Source organism: Perognathus longimembris, chromosome 13 (assembly GCF_023159225.1).
Source record: "Perognathus longimembris pacificus isolate PPM17 chromosome 13, ASM2315922v1, whole genome shotgun sequence".
In the NCBI taxonomy this organism is placed as follows: Eukaryota; Metazoa; Chordata; class Mammalia; order Rodentia; family Heteromyidae; genus Perognathus; species Perognathus longimembris.
The window spans coordinates 27,017,688-27,033,200 of record NC_063173.1 but is presented as its reverse complement, the minus strand read 5'-3'; the positions used below and the strand labels follow the sequence as shown (position 1 = coordinate 27,033,200).

Here is a 15,513-nt window from a genome sequence, read left to right as displayed (position 1 = left end):
ATTATGTATGAAGCACTGACTTAGGTGCTAAAAATGAAAATTAAAGTCTTTTTCTCTAGTAATTTATATTGTAAATACAGTCCTCAACTACAACTCTGTAAAGTAGGGACTGCTATTCTTTCTATACAGATAAACTGAGGCAGACAGGGGTTAAAAAGCTCACTTTTAGCAGTGGCTCCTGCCTATACTACTAGCTATTCAGGAGATTGAGATCTGAGGATCACAGTTCAAAGCAAGCCAGGGCAGGAAAGTCCTACTCATCTCCAATTAACCACCAGAAAATGAGAAGTAGGACTGTGGCTCAGAGTGGTAGAGCACTAGCCTTGAACAAAACAGCTGAGAGACAGTGCCCAGGCCTGGAGTTCAGGCTCCACAATTGACAAAAAGGAAAGAGAAAAGGAAAAGCTCACTTTTCATTTTCAGCAGGTACCCAAAGTTTTTTCACTTTGTTATCACCCAAAAGCACAATTTGATTTGAACAAGGCAGTTAGTTCCTGATTTATTACATGGTGTATTGTAATAAATAGCTATTTGTGAATTTTGAATCATGTTCCTAATTAGTTGATCCTCTTATAATGGAAATGTTCTCTCCTAGAGAAATGCTTATATTTTATTCTTGACACATTTGATAAAGGTACCCAAGTTCTCATGATCATAGTCACATAGCATTGATTTATACTCACTGTAGAATAAATGGATGATGTGCTGGAAACCAGGGACAATGAGGATCCATGAACTGTTGAAAGAAAAAGAGAAGGTGATTGCACAGCTGTCTAAAATGGAACCATTAAAACAGGGGAGGAGAGGAGGAAACAGCACTTCAAGACATCACTGGGCGCAGAATGGCTCACTCTCACCTTGGCCCAAGGTTGGTGACTTCTGACCAAGACAGTACCAATAAGGAAGAATTTGCTAAGGAATTCACTTTACTATTAGTACATTTTTCTTATGACCTAAATACATTTTTCTTAACCACTAAAATAAGATATGGCTGCAGATTAGCTGTGTTCAGGTGCACAGAAATGTTAAGAAGCATATTTATCATAACTTGTTGTGACTCATAATTTCATTACCCAAAAGCAACCTGCTACCATTCCAGAATATTTCACCCCACTCTTTCCCCCGTCTAGGATTGAGAGTGTGTTGCATACATTTATTTTTCATACCCTACTGTCATTTGTCACTTGCATATGTAAAAAGATGAGCTGATTATTTTGAACCTAAAAGACTGCTGGCCATAATATACTCAAGTTAGATGACCACAAGCAGAGTTATTAGTTTAAAAAGATATGCACTTAAGTGTAAGTTCTTCCATTTCTATCATGTATACAAAGTGACAAGAGCTATCCTCTTTCCCTGTTCTGGAACAGAGCTTTTGACTTACAATCATACTTTTATATGCCTTTAGTACCCTTCCTGTCTCTAGCCAGTAAAGCCATTTTTACTATTTGTTCTAATTTTAAAGCATGGTCTTTTCCAGAACTGAGTATTCTTGCTACATTCTCTATGTGGAAACCAGGCTCTTATTGTCTTAGCAACCTCTTGACAACTTGTTTGCAAGGTAGAACCTTAAAACCTTCACAAGCCTTCCAATGGGGCACAGCTCTCCTGCCCCTAGGAGAAACATCTATATTCCCATGCATCTCACCTGTGTGGGATAAACTGTGGCCTGAAGCAGAAAGCTGGGGAGTGATTTTCCACATGCACTAACCACCCAAGTAGTAAACCTCAAGTTGGCTTAGCTGTTGGCAGAAGCAAACTGCCAACAATGTATCTGATGAACAGCTCTGCCTAGCACTCAGGTACCTGTCTGTTTTTTTTATTCCAGTAACCCCTTCCTGACCTCCCATTCTCTCTTTGTGTGTTCCTATCACATCATGCATTCTTGTAATTTTCCCCCCACCATTCCCTAGATGGTACTTTTCCTCTCCAGAGTTTTTGCCAATGCAGTTTTCTTTGCTTAAGGCTTCCTAGTACTGTCTATCTGAATCAGGAGCAGTTCAAGTGGCACCTTCCCCATGAGGCCTTCGTCTTTTCCCTGACTATCACCAGCAAAGGTTTCTCCTGGCCTTTACCCACACAGCCTTTGGTTTGTTATTCCTATCCATTCTTGTTAGCAATGTTGAGTTTAGATCTTCACCTGAATCCCTGAAACCTGACTCATGTTTCAGGAGAAAAAAAAAAAAAGCAGTTTAAGATGTTAATGGCCATACTGGGCTGGGAGTATGGCCTAGTGGCAAGAGTGCTTGCCTTGTATACATGAGGCCCTGGGTTCGATTCCTCAGCACCACATATACAGAAAATGGCCAGAGGTGGCGCTGTGGCTCAAGTGGCAGAGTGCTAGCCTTGAGCAAAAAAGAAGCCAGGGACAGTGCTCAGGCCCTGAGTTCACAGCCTAGGACTGGCCAAAAAATAAATAAATAAATAATAATAATCCAATGGCCATAGTGGTTTCCAGTGTTAATATGTTCACATATTCACAGAGCTTCTGAAAACCCCTAGCTAGTAGCCAAATGTTCCAAAGGGTAACTTCCTTCAGGTACAAGACCCAGAACCATATAGCAAAGGGAAGGTATCAGAGTTGGGTGAGGAGATTTGGGTAACATAGGGCCACCCTTCAATCACTCTTGCAGCAACAGGACTGCCCAAAGCTATGGTCTGGACTTTGACTGCCCGAAATAGTGTTTTCTTCTTGATTCCCACGTCTTGCACACATAAACTTACTGAAGGCTTTAAAAACAATTCATTGTAATTTAGGGGCCAAGGGCAGAATAACACATCTGGTAGGGTTGAGTGAAGGCTACTATTTTTCTCTGTAATTAACTCCTCGCACTTGGTAAACAGCAACAACAATGCTGTGGTCCAAACAAATAGACTCTGAATTCCAGAGTCATTCCAAACCTGAAGGTAGCTTGTCCCGGCCATTGTACTCAGCCCTCCTTGATCATGTGGGATGGATCCTTTTGGACAATAAAATGCTCTTAAGAGTTATAAAACCCAAAAGGCTAAAACATGTCATGTGCTTTTCCTCTCTGTACCTCCAAATTTTATGGCTACATGGAACCATGGAGAATATTTATTTAGGCCATCTCTGTCATTGTGGAAAATGAAACTCAGAAAGGTTAAATGACTTAAGGTTACATGGCAATTGAAGAATAGGATCTATGGACTACAAGTTTGTGGACTACTCTGCCCTTAAGTGATCTATTTTACTGGGTTCCAGGTTTGTTTATTTGTTTTTAAAGCCTTTTGTTATAATCTACACAAAGGCACAAATAAGGACTAATGTTTGAGAAGATGTTTAGATAGAGATAGAACCATTAGACGGCATGGAACACCTCGGCATATTCTAGTTAATAAAGCAACCAAGTACCTCTGATTCTGTCCCTCTCCCCCTCCCTCTTTCTTTATACAGCTTTATACAAATCACAGCATTTTTATTTAGACTATTATTTGTATTGAGCCTCATTATCTTAAGAAAAATTTTCAGGTAATAATCTCAAGATATGCGGGAGTTTCTAACCTTAATCAATGAACATAGATAATAAGGTCCAGAGCAGTAAGGTACAATAAACAAGCATATAACTCTCAGGAGCAGAAGGAGGATGTGAATTAAGGCATCTACTCTATTTCTCATTCCACAGTCAGGTACTATGGAAGGAGTCAGGGAGAAAAAGAGCCAAGATCCAGCCTGGCCTCCCAACCAGCAAAGGAAGCATAACAAAGCAAAGAATATCAAGAACCAGAGTTTGCCTCAGGTCAACAAAGTAAAAGAAACCCAGTGAGCTAGATGACAAAGAATTCAGCAGAAAGACAGAGAGCTATGAATCAAGAGGCTTAGTATCTCATTCTGGGTACAAGTAACTTCTGTTCCGATTTTGTCAATACAAAAAAAAAAAAAAAAAAAAAAAGATGACAATGGCCCTTGGGGAGAAGGCTATAAGGTGACAACTGCAACAATAGCTACCATTGATTAAGCACTTAACAATAAGCCACTTTCTAAATTGTCTACCAAATGCTTTCCAGGATTTACCTTACCTAATCTACACTTCAGTCCCCTGAGGCAAGTACAATTATTTTCCACATTTTAAGTGAATTGGAAAGAGGCAGATTAGGGTCAAGTTCATTACCTAAAATCACAATGCCAAATTGCAGAGGTGCTGGAATTTGGATCACAACTATAACTCAGAAGCTAGAGACACCAATGTAAGTGTGGATCCTATGCAAACTGACAGAACAGGTCTTTCTGAATTGTAGATGGCACTATCTCTTCATTATGGTTGGTATAGTCGGAGGTTTTTTAATCCAAAGAAAGACATCCATTTTTAAAAGGCCTCAAGCTTCCTTACAATGTACATAATAAAGTTGATTTTAAGATTATATCATATTGCCTGATATAAATTAATATACTTGAAATGACTTTGGAAAAATTTTATCTGGGCCTTGCTTGTATCTAGCTACACATTTATGACTCCCACCAAAATAAAAAGTGCTAATTAAATGTCACAATCTCACAGAAATACATATGCTAATTCTTCCTAAATTTCTATCTTAGTTAACAACTTAGGATACACTTGATGGTTACAAGGAAGTTATACTTGGTCCAAGTATGCGATGTAATTTTTTTTGGAGGGAGGGGGCTTGAACTCTGGGCCTTGGCACTATCCCTATCTACAGCCTTTCAAGGCCTGCATTCTACCAATTGAGCCATAGTGCCATTTCTGGTTTTCTGGTGGTTAATTGGAGATAAGAGTCTCATGGACTTTCCTGCCCTGGCTGGCTTTGAACCCTGATCCTCAGATCCCAGCCCCTTGAGTAGCTAGGATTACAGGCGTGAGTCACCAGGGCCCAACTGTAATTTTTTCCTCGTTTCCTAACCACTCTTTATCTATTCAATGGGGGAAAATGTCAACATCTGAAGTAATTAAAAACTCCAATTAATACAAGCTCAGTATTGTTTTTGTAATGAAATGGCCTTGGAATAAGTCAAATCAACCTGATAACAAATTTCCCAAAAGATGAAAATGTTAGGGCTGGGAATGTGGCCTAGTGGCAAGAGTGCTTGCCTCGTATATGCGAAGCCCTAGGTTCGATTCTTCAGCACCACATATATAGAAAAAAAAGGCCAGACGTGGCGTTGTGGCTCAAGTTGGCAGGGTGCTAGCCTTGAGCAAAAAGAAGCCAGGGACAGTGCTTAGACCCCGAGTTCAGCCCCAAGACTGGCCCAAAAAAAAAAAAAATGTTATATGCTTATAGCACATCAACAGTATCCCCACCTCTTCCCCCAAAGTCCAAATTTCATCTCTGTGTTTCAGTTCCATGTCATCATGAATCATTATGCTTAGAAAAGTCTAGACACTGCTTGTGGACAAACACTTTTTAATCAATGTCATTTTGACAGCCCACATTTTCTACAGTTGAGCTGCCTGACAACTTGATTCCAGGTGGAATAAATAAAAGCTATCTAATGATGATACTGCAATGGTCCTGGGCCTTTATGAGCCATGTGTGCTTGTTTGGACAAGTTTTAGTACTGAACATGATTCACTCAGGTACATGCATGACAGAGAAAATGAAGACAGAAGACATATAGCACAAGACATACTCCAAATGCAAGAGAAACACTATGCAGCCAGGCTTAGCCAGCATAAGGACCAGAAAAAAATTCAAGCCAAATTGCCTACACCCCTTAGCATCAGGCTATTCCTCTATTATACTGCTCTGAGTGGTTATAGTATTAATTCCCAGTTCTTACATCTAAGAGAATGTCCTCAGCCACTCAGGCTCCTCTGCTTCTTAATCCTCGGTGCTAGTGTTTCCCATATATGGATTTACAGACTTAAGTCTGCTGGCTGCATGTCACTGGATGCAAATGATACATAAATCAGGGGTCGCCAAGTACTGAGTCGCCAAGAAGATTAACTAGAGAGCAACTGCTTTGTAACTAAAGTCTTTCTATCTTCTGTTAAAAAAAGAACACTAGGCAAAAGTGAATATCTTCTCTGCCTTTGACATAGGATTTCCTAAACAATCACACCTCTATTTGTTCTCTCCTACTAAAAAGATGCTGGGTGTATTTCCACACTCATGTAGGACAAATTTGGCAACAGAAAAAAGTAGCTACAACTCAGCCCCTACATTCTGTTTTGTTAGTAGTGTAAGGGCACAAACACAAGTATAGCCCTCAGCCTGGACTCCAGAGTCCTCATCCTCTGCCACTTGGAGCTGCTGAGAAGTCAGTGCTAAAGCTATACAGGATACAACATGTAATGACATTATTGTGTGAACATTTATACTTATTGTCTCAGCTAATTCTTATAATTCTGTGAGATGAATGCTATTATTATTCTCATTTTTTTCTAGTGAGAAAACAGAAACACAGAAAGGTGAAGCAACTTGCTGGAGATCAGATATCTAAAGAAAAATGGAGCTAGAATTTGCTATTCTAACTGTATATTATTCATATTCATATTAGTGTGTGTGTGTGTGTGTGTGTGTGTGTGTGTGTGTGTGTGTGTGTGCTGATCCTTGGCACTCTCCCCGGGATTTTTTTGTTCAAACCTAGCACCCTATCAGTTGAACCACAACTCCACTTCTGGCTTTTTGGTGGTTAATTGGAGATAAGAGTCTCATAGACTTCCCTTCCAAAGCTAGCTTCCAATCATGATCCTCAGATCTCAGCCTACTGATTAGCCAGGTATGAGTCATTGATACGTGACTTCCATATTCTTTTGCTTGTTTTCTTCTGGTACTAAGGATGAAAACCAGGGTCTTATTTTGCATATGGCAGGCAAGCACCCTTCTACAGAACCACATCTCCTACACAATTCCATTTTATTAACCACTGATCACTGATTACCACCCTCCAGTGTCCCATAAGCCTAATCTTTGGGGATGTAAGTGATGTCACTCCACAGTATTTTGACTACTTGCTCCCATCTAACTCATAGCTCAGGTAAAGAAGCAAAGGGAAAGAGAAATGAAATGAGTTATGAGGATGGCTGACAAAGCTGTCTACAAAACTTCCACAATTCTGATGACAACGAACAAAACATAAAAAGCCAACCCAACATTTACTGTTGGCAACCAAAGAAAGAAAAGGGCAAAACTGAATACAATAAAAATTTTTTACAACAAGTGTTTGAGAAGAGACAAGAAATACTGGAGCAGAACAGAGCGGCTCAGCTGCCTGGCTGTAGGTTGTACCAGCACAGGGAGATGAACTCTCTGCCAAGAGAGTGAGCCAACGGTTGGTCCTCAAGATGAAGTACATGCCATGAGCTGTGGCCCAAGTCCAGGACAGAGAAGCCTCAATCAGACAGCAATCAGCACTAAGGGTCATCATTCTATTTTTTTAGTAACTTTTCCGTTAAATCCCGAAAGGTTAATTAAAGGTCAGATCTTACTGTTCAGAATTCGCCACTCCCAGTTCCAGAGAAGGGAGATTGGAAGCAATTAAAAGGAGGAGTTTTAGGCCTACAAAGTGAACTCAGTACAGAGGACCATCATGCTGTGTGCCACCAACAAGTGACCTAGGAGATAGCAAGTCTCCTTTCTTACCTTCTTCAAATCCATCCCTGAAGGAGCCTGACCGGCTCATGGTTCTGCTTTTCTCATCCAGGGACATAGAGCTATTCCGGAAGCGGCTGTCGGTGTAGGGGTCATACTGCCCATCAGCATTGGACAGACTGTGGGTCCTCAGCATGGTTGGGTTGGACAGGCTCATCTGGGTAACAGTGGTGGGACTCGCTGGAATGAAAGGAGTAGAAATGAAGTGTTGGAAAATTCATGGCTCTGTTTAAATCCCAAATGGGGACAAAGAAGAGATTGCTTATCACCAGCCATGCACATTCCTGCCAACTCCTCTCCCTTGTCTATTTTCTAAAAGGTAGTTGCATCAGCATTTGAGTATATACATAGAGCTAAAGATATGGGAGGGAAGGTGGGTCAGTTTCAAAACAAGGCTCTGGGCCTCAGCGTTCCAACTTGGCACGTTCAGACAAGCCAGTGTCACCTTCCAGGCATGAGCTAATTACTCCCCGGGATCATCTGGAACAATTCTCTCTAAAGCCAAAAGCCCAAAATAGTGCAATGAGGCTTTTGATCAGATGGGAAGCATTTGTGCATGACAAGAACCTCTTGCTGCAAAGAGTTATGGCTGAGAAAGAACAATATGAACCTAGGTCTTACTGCCTTTGATGGGGAATATTTAATAATAGTTGTCTGAACAGCTTCAACACAAAGAGGAAGACTTACCTTCCCTAACACTAGCTCTCTGATTGAAATTCTGTGTTAGCAATGCACAATATTTTCTGAGGCAAAGCTCCTTGAATACAAGCTACAGCTACCCTTAAAGATTGGCTTTATTTTACAGTATTTAGAAAAAGATGCTGCTCTAAAGTCTGAAGTGAGTCTAGAAGGTTCCCCCTTCCTCAATCATTCTTCCAAACTTAGCTCCTATCCTATCACTTTCACATAACTTTGGCCAATAATGTCAGCAAGCACCAAGCTGCCCTTTTTCTAATTATAATAGTTATTACATTCAATTATTTCCTGGTTTTCTACAAAGTTGTAGACAACATGCTTTCTTTTGCCCTGTCTCATAGTTTGCATGACTGTGTCTGTCTCAAAACAAAAGAAAACAAAAACCCACTGACATGCCAGCAGAAACTATGTTACAAATTCTTTTCCTTTCTCACTATACCAGTCAAAGCATTATGTCAGCAGCAGGCATTTCCAAGAATACTTATTCAATCAAAACTTCACTTTTACTTCCAGCTTCATTAAGCAACGATGGTGGCCAAGCTGTAAACACACTTCTTCAGGGGTCTCAGAAATAGAATGCATTCTCAAGAAAGGGATGGTGTGCTGTTTGCTATAACCTTACTTATACCAACCACAGGGGGAAAAAAGAAAGATTAGAGAACCCAAACCTTTGCCATTTTCTCTGTCTTTTACTGTTGATCACCTACATTCAAACTACATTTTCAAGGACTGAGCAGATCCTGAGCATACTGTGACCAGATGGTTATGATCATACATCAAGAATCTCGAACTGGTTAACACAGCTTAGGGCAGAGGCTACTTACCAAGCTGGGAAAAGTTGAATCTTGTCCCAGAGGGGGAAGTTACACTGGACCCAGAGGAAAAGGGGGAATTGGCAGCTGTGTCCTGTAGGCCTCCAGCAGAGTGGGACCGTAACCATTCTTTTGCGTCTTCCTGTGTGCGAAGCTGGGAGGTGGGAGTATACCTGGAGACAGAAACCAAGCTGGGATGAACTATAAACAGCACTCAGGAAAATGAACTCTCTGGAGCTGATGATAAGTATATAAGAAGAAGAAAAAATATCTAAAGATGATTTGTATTTAAATCAGCTTGATACACACCCTTGAAACTTACAAGGTTTCTCAAAACTTTTTTCCTCCTACTTGGCTGCGTTTGGGGAAAATTACAATTCCTTTTAGTTTGGAAGGAATACCTAAAGGGAAGAAGATTGGTAAATGCTCAGAAGAGCCGTCACTGGGCGTAACTGTAACATGTTGATTCACGACAGTGCCATGTCAAAGCCCTCACTTTGACAGGAGTAAAGCAACAAAAAGAGCTGCTGTTAGAGCTTCGAGGAAGTTTTAATTAGGTAACTCCTGGCATCTGTACTCTACAGCCCAAGTAAGTGGCCATGAATCACAGCATGTTAGAGAGCAGGCTGCGGAGGCTGAGCTCACAGTAGATGCTGTCTGCCATGTAGCACAAACAAGTCTTTGCAAAGAGAGTTGGGTCTTCAAAAGTCAGGTGGGCCCTACCCTCATGCACTCTGAAATGTACTTGGTAATGATTTATTGAATATCTATAATGAGCCAGGCATTTTTACAGGCATTATTTAACTGAAGCCTCAGACGTATTCAGCAACACAGATGCAATTATTCCCTTCTTATATTCTAGACTTAAGTGCTACAAGGTGACTGGTAGTTGTGTAATCAGAGGAATGGTTTTAGAACTACAGGCTTAAAAAAAAAAAGACATTGTTCTGTGATGTTAGTATGTGTGTGTTGTGTTGTGTGTGTGCTGGCAGCCAGCTAGACAGAGAATGTCAGTGAGAAAAGGAACAGAGAAATGTTTTCATTCTCACTATCATTGACAGACATGCTCCTCTCTAGGGCATGCTATCAGTCACCATTGACTAGGTGACTAAGTGTATCAACAGCCTGGAAATACCTATCACAGACCCCATTTCTGGATTTTTTTTTGAGGGAATAGTAATGGGGTTCATGCTTGCTAGGTTATCATTCTACTTCTTGAATTATATCTCCAATCTTGTGTTTTTTTTTCCCTGTGTTTTATTTCTTTTTCACTGCGTTACATTTGAGTTAGGGTCTCATGAACTATTCTGCCTGGGCTGGTCTTCAACTCGTATCTTTGCACTCTCAGTCTTCTGTGTAGCTAGCATTATAAATGTAAGCCACCAATATCCAGCTCCCATCCTGGAGAGAGAGAGAGAGAGAGAGAGAGAGAGAGTGTGTGTGTGTGTGTGTGTGTGTGTGTGTGTGCGCGCGCGCTGGGCCTGGCCTAGCCTGGGTGCTTGAGTGCTGCCCCTTAGTATATTTTGCTCAAGGCTAGAGCTTTACCACTTGAGTCCCAGCTCCACTTTTAGCTTTTTGGTGGTTAATTGGAGGTAACATTTTCATGGACTTTCCTGTCCAGACAGGCTTTGAACTGTGATCCTCAGTTCTCAGCCTCCTGATTACAGGAATGAGCCACAGACATCCAACTCTTTCTGGATTTAAAAAATCATTTTTTTAAAGCCAGAGCCGCACTATTTTTGAGAGGATGGATCTTTAATGGAAATATACACATTCAGAATATTAATAATTAGGTCAGCTTTCTCTTGGGATCACAGTGTATCAATGTAAAACGTGTATGCAGTGGCTATCATTTAAGTAACTATTATGATTATGGACAAGTACCTTCATAATCACAATGGAAACTCTAGGTAGGACAGGCAGCTGGAAGACCACAGTACTGGACTTCTTACAGAATGTCCAGCGGGAGATTTAATACTTTCCTTCTTAGATTCTCAGAATTGACTTTACACTGAGCTCTTATTGAAAGAAAACATTGATACCTACCTCATATTACTGTTCAAAATTTTATCAAGTCTTTAAGAGTTGGAGGTTATTAACTATAGACATACATGACAACAGTGAAACATTTCATTCCAAGTTCCATTTTATGCAAAAGCACTTATGTGCAGAGCAGGGTGAAGCAGATGCTACAAAGAACAGGGTGTTTAGAAAGCAGAAATGACAGTAAGACCATGACAGAGCTTTAGCAAATTTGGTTTCTCTGCTTGACAAAGTGATGTAGATGATGTGAGTAACGGTGACTTATAGCATCCTGTTTTTACCAAGTTGAGCACCAAAACCAAGCCCAAGTCACAACTTACTATGGATGATGAACACTCCTTGCTAGTGTACTTTTCTATTTTTTAATCCCTAAATAATCACACCAGTATCTTGATGAGCATCAGATGATTCAACTGTTGATTAGAATATTTAGAAAAGTACAAGGTATCTGTCGTCAGCAATCGGGCATGAAAGCATGTAAACATTAGGTTATTAGTTTATTTAGTTTCAGTACTGGAACTTGAACTCAGGGCCTAGGTGCTACCCCTCAGCCTTTTTTCTCATGGATGGCACTCTACTACCAGAGCCGCAACTCCACTTACATCTTTTTGGTGGTTAGTGGGAGATGAGTTTCACAGACTTCCCTGCCTGAGCTGGGTTTGAATGGTAACCCTCAGATCTCAGCCTCCCAAGTAGCTAGTATGACAGGAATAAACCACTAGTGCCCATTTTTTCTTTGTTTAGAGTTTGGGGGGGATTTTTTGCAAATTTTTATGGGCCAAAAATGTTTGTTTGTTTATAAGGAGCTGTGGGTTGAACCCATGACCCCCTGCATGCTAAGCAAATGTTCTTCTATTAAGCTATACTCTCAGCCCTGAAAAAGTTAGATATCATGAAATTTAGTGGAAATTATCCTCTCTTCCTTTGCCCTTGTCCCAGCTAACAAATTAGCATGCTATAAGTCATGTCCTTTCTGTTGAAAACAGCCCCATGAATACAATGATTATGAAGTGCTTGGTGATTAAACCCACTGGTCCCCACCAGAAGCAGTGACTGCTTTTTTAGGCTTGCCCAGGAGTGTTTGTCATGAGATGGATTTATCACATTACACCAGAAACAGCATAGCTCCTGCTCAAGCAAATAAGCCACAAATGAAAGATGAGAATAAGAGAGGCCAAGAGAACTGTCATCCAAAAGTCCTGTTGCAATGGCCAAAGCAGAGACCCCAGCCCAGCCCCACGAGCTATGAGAGCCCCACACAGCCAAGCTCAAGGCCACAACAGATGGCATGGGTACAAGGAGAGGACAGATACCTGAGTCCTTTCTTAGGCAAAGTGTTCCTATCAAGGTGCGGGTCACTGTAGGAAAGTTAAAACAAAAACAAGAACTTCAGAGAAGCACAAGGGAGGCAGGGAATGAAGGAGAGAAGGCTAGGGAGGCAGGAGGGGCCTGAGAAAGAAACCCACATCACCAGAGAATGCTCTTTATCAGCTATGCATGCAACACATGGAGGAAGGCAAAGAGAACCCAGTCCTTGGCCTGAGCTAGCATCAGTGCATACTTTACCAACCAACTTGTCAGATAGTCCGAGTCACTCAATTCCACTTATTCCTCTTTTTGCACATATTCAAAGGCAACATGGGTTGCTCTGTTAGAAGCAGAGCCCAGCAGCCCAACTCTGCAACGCCACCACCATGACCAGAGCTGCTTCTAAAAAGGGATGCCCTGCTTCCCTGTACCCCTAAGTCACCCTCTCCCACACCACTGGCAATGGCTTTAAGAGGATGAAGGGCTTGCAGAGTTATAAGAGCCCAATAGTCTGCATATTTGAAATTCATGTGTAATGAAGTAAATTCCAGGTCCCTCTCAAGTTCTCGTTTCTGCCCAGCTAAGATGTAGCTAAGAGCTGAGCCCTGGGCTGGAGTCTGGGCATGTTACAACTTGCTGGCCAATATAGCCAAGGCATTTGGATTTCCATGCCCAAGGGTTAAAGGCTTGGTTTGTAAGTCTGACAAAAACAAAAGTTTTTGCTGTTGATAGGGTGAAGAAGCTTTCCATTAATTATTTTTTTTCCTAGCATGAAACAACATCTGCTTGTTATATTTGGCCAAACCACTGCTCCCCCACAAATTGAAGGTCAATATCTATCTCTGAGGCCCACCCACAGCTGGGGGCAAACACAAGCTTCTGCATTTGTAATGTCTCCACAAACTCTTTTTCATTATCCTTACAGGATACGGGCACAGGCAACACGAGACTTTGCAAGACATAATGAGCCAAACTGCAGCAAAACTTTGAAAGGGAGAAAAGCCAGCTGCAAGGGGAATGTTGAGGGATAGGAGATGGGGGGCAGAGGTGAGGGCCAAGCTATACAGTGGGTGGTAGACCATTTCTGGGCTGGGGTGGAATGAGGAAAGGGCAGGAAGCTGGGGAGCAGGAACATGCCACAGGAGGCCATGGGAGATGCAAGTGAGGGCTTCTGCCGCCCCCTGGATCAGGTGGCAAGGTTTGAGATGGCCTTTCCAAGCTGGAAATGAAGGGCCACCCAACTTCAACTCCCCCTGGCTTTAGGGGACAACAGAGTAAACCCTCACCAGCATGTATGGCTGTCACACGGTACACCAGAGCCACAAACACAAGCAGAAGCCTCAGGCCAACAGCCTTGCACAAAACATCTGACTGGACAACAGACAGGCAGAGGAACCTAGAGGCCTGGTGGGCCCCAACCTACAAGGTCAATTACCTGTCCTGTTTCCTGGGCAGAGTACTTCTGCAGAACTTAGGGCTAGCAGCAGGGGAAGAGAGAGGGCTAGAAGTCCAGGCAGGTAGAAAACAAGAGAAGTAACATTAGACTGAAGAAAGGAGAGGTGTTGTTACACATAATGATCAGAACATTTCCCAGTGCTGTTCCTGGCATTCTTCCCCATGTGCAGAAACATCACACATCACTACTGCAGGGCTCTGAGGACTTTCAATTTCATGATTTCCTCTCACTGTGGCCAGCAGCAATTCAGTAGAAGAGTGTTTGCTATGATGTCAAATGGATCCAAATGCCTAGTGAGCTTTCAATCATACCTTATGGGGTTACCTACTCTTCCCAATTACTAGAGGAAGGGAAAGAAGTAGCTGATGAATAAGCATAATAAAATGGAAGGATTTCAAAAGCTGAATGCCATTCTAAATGGTAACACACGTTTGACCCCCAAGAGACTTGTAGCAGCCTCAAGCATGAAGAATAACCATAGAGAAAAGAGATAACAAGAAGTACAGCCAAGCTAAATTCCATCCCAAACTGGCTTACTTATCAAAGAGCAGTAATTAGAAAGAATGGAATCTCATAGGCAAAGGCAAAGTGACATATGGGACTCCTAATCTAATCTTTATACTCTAAGGAGACTGTCTTCCTGAAAATTAAAAGCAGCCTGGGGTACAGTACCAACCTTTCCGACAGTGTGGTCTTCACACTGTTGGTTCGGACAAAGGGCGTCAGGGAGTCATCCTTAGAGGAGGCGATCAGGCCAGTGGAGGAATTGTGGCTCAGGCCTCCTCCACTGCCGAGGGAGATGTCAATAGATTCACAGCTGGTGTGCAGGCTGCTAACAGACTGGAAGCCCAGGCCATCCTTGCTCACTGCTGATGAACTGCTGGCAGTGGTGCCCCAGGTAAGGCTGTTGGAAGGGCCCGAATGGGCAGAGCTGGGGCTGGAGGCTAGAGGAGACTGGTTGAGGTCCACATTCTTACTGTATAGAGGACTGCTGCTGCCACTGCTCAGGACACCACTGCCCGAAGGAGACTCTAAGTTACCTTGCTGGGTCATGGTGGCATGAGGATTGGAGATGACCACCAAATTTTTCATGTTTTCAGCTGTGGCGATGGGCACTTGCTTGGTAGGCTTCCCACCAAAGAGTCTGTGAAGAGACAAAGGGTTGTGTGGGATGAACACACAGTTCTAAGAGGCTACTGAGCTACTGAAGAAGGGTGTTGCAATAGGAGGCAGTAAAACCCCCAGAAGAGGAGAGCCCAAGTCTTGGCTGCTGAAATAGCTAAGGGACTCCACTGAGAAAGGCTGGCCATAATAAAGTGGGCCTGTGCACAGGTACATCAAAGGTGCTTTCTTCAAAGTTTAGGATACAGCTGAGACTTTGGTTCTATTTTAGCCCAGGAGAATGAGAGCAGTTTTCTACAGACTTGCTCATACTGCGCCAAGATCTTGCTTCCTTTTTTTATAAACATACCAACTAAAAAATTTCCCTAGCCCAGGAAACATCTAGATGGAACAATTTCTAAGTCATCTTCAATCCACAACACCTGGCACAAAGCAGTCACTCAGATCAGGTGAACAGAGCTCTAGGGGACATGGTTTCTTTGATTTCTAAGCACAACACAAGGAATC

The 15,513-nt window shown here is 42.2% G+C and overlaps 1 protein-coding gene across 7 annotated transcripts in view; it reads right to left on the bottom strand.

The window, feature by feature from the left end:
• Nav2 (neuron navigator 2) overlaps positions 1 to 15,513 on the bottom strand; it is a 702,797-nt gene that overhangs the window by 48,306 nt on the left and 638,978 nt on the right. For 4 of the 7 annotated variants that reach the window (XM_048359787.1, XM_048359783.1, XM_048359788.1 and 1 more), the window contains exons 15-20: positions 14,561 to 15,028; positions 13,864 to 13,929; positions 12,434 to 12,478; positions 9,090 to 9,250; positions 7,561 to 7,749; positions 684 to 736 (exon numbers count right to left, since the gene is read on the bottom strand). In XM_048359787.1, the coding sequence (XP_048215744.1) occupies positions 684 to 736; positions 7,561 to 7,749; positions 9,090 to 9,250; positions 12,434 to 12,478; positions 13,864 to 13,929; positions 14,561 to 15,028 (982 nt within the window). The remainder of the gene's footprint in view (positions 1 to 683; positions 737 to 7,560; positions 7,750 to 9,089; positions 9,251 to 12,433; positions 12,479 to 13,863; positions 13,930 to 14,560; positions 15,029 to 15,513) is intronic. The other 3 variants (XM_048359784.1, XM_048359785.1, XM_048359786.1) reach the window with 3 other exon arrangements.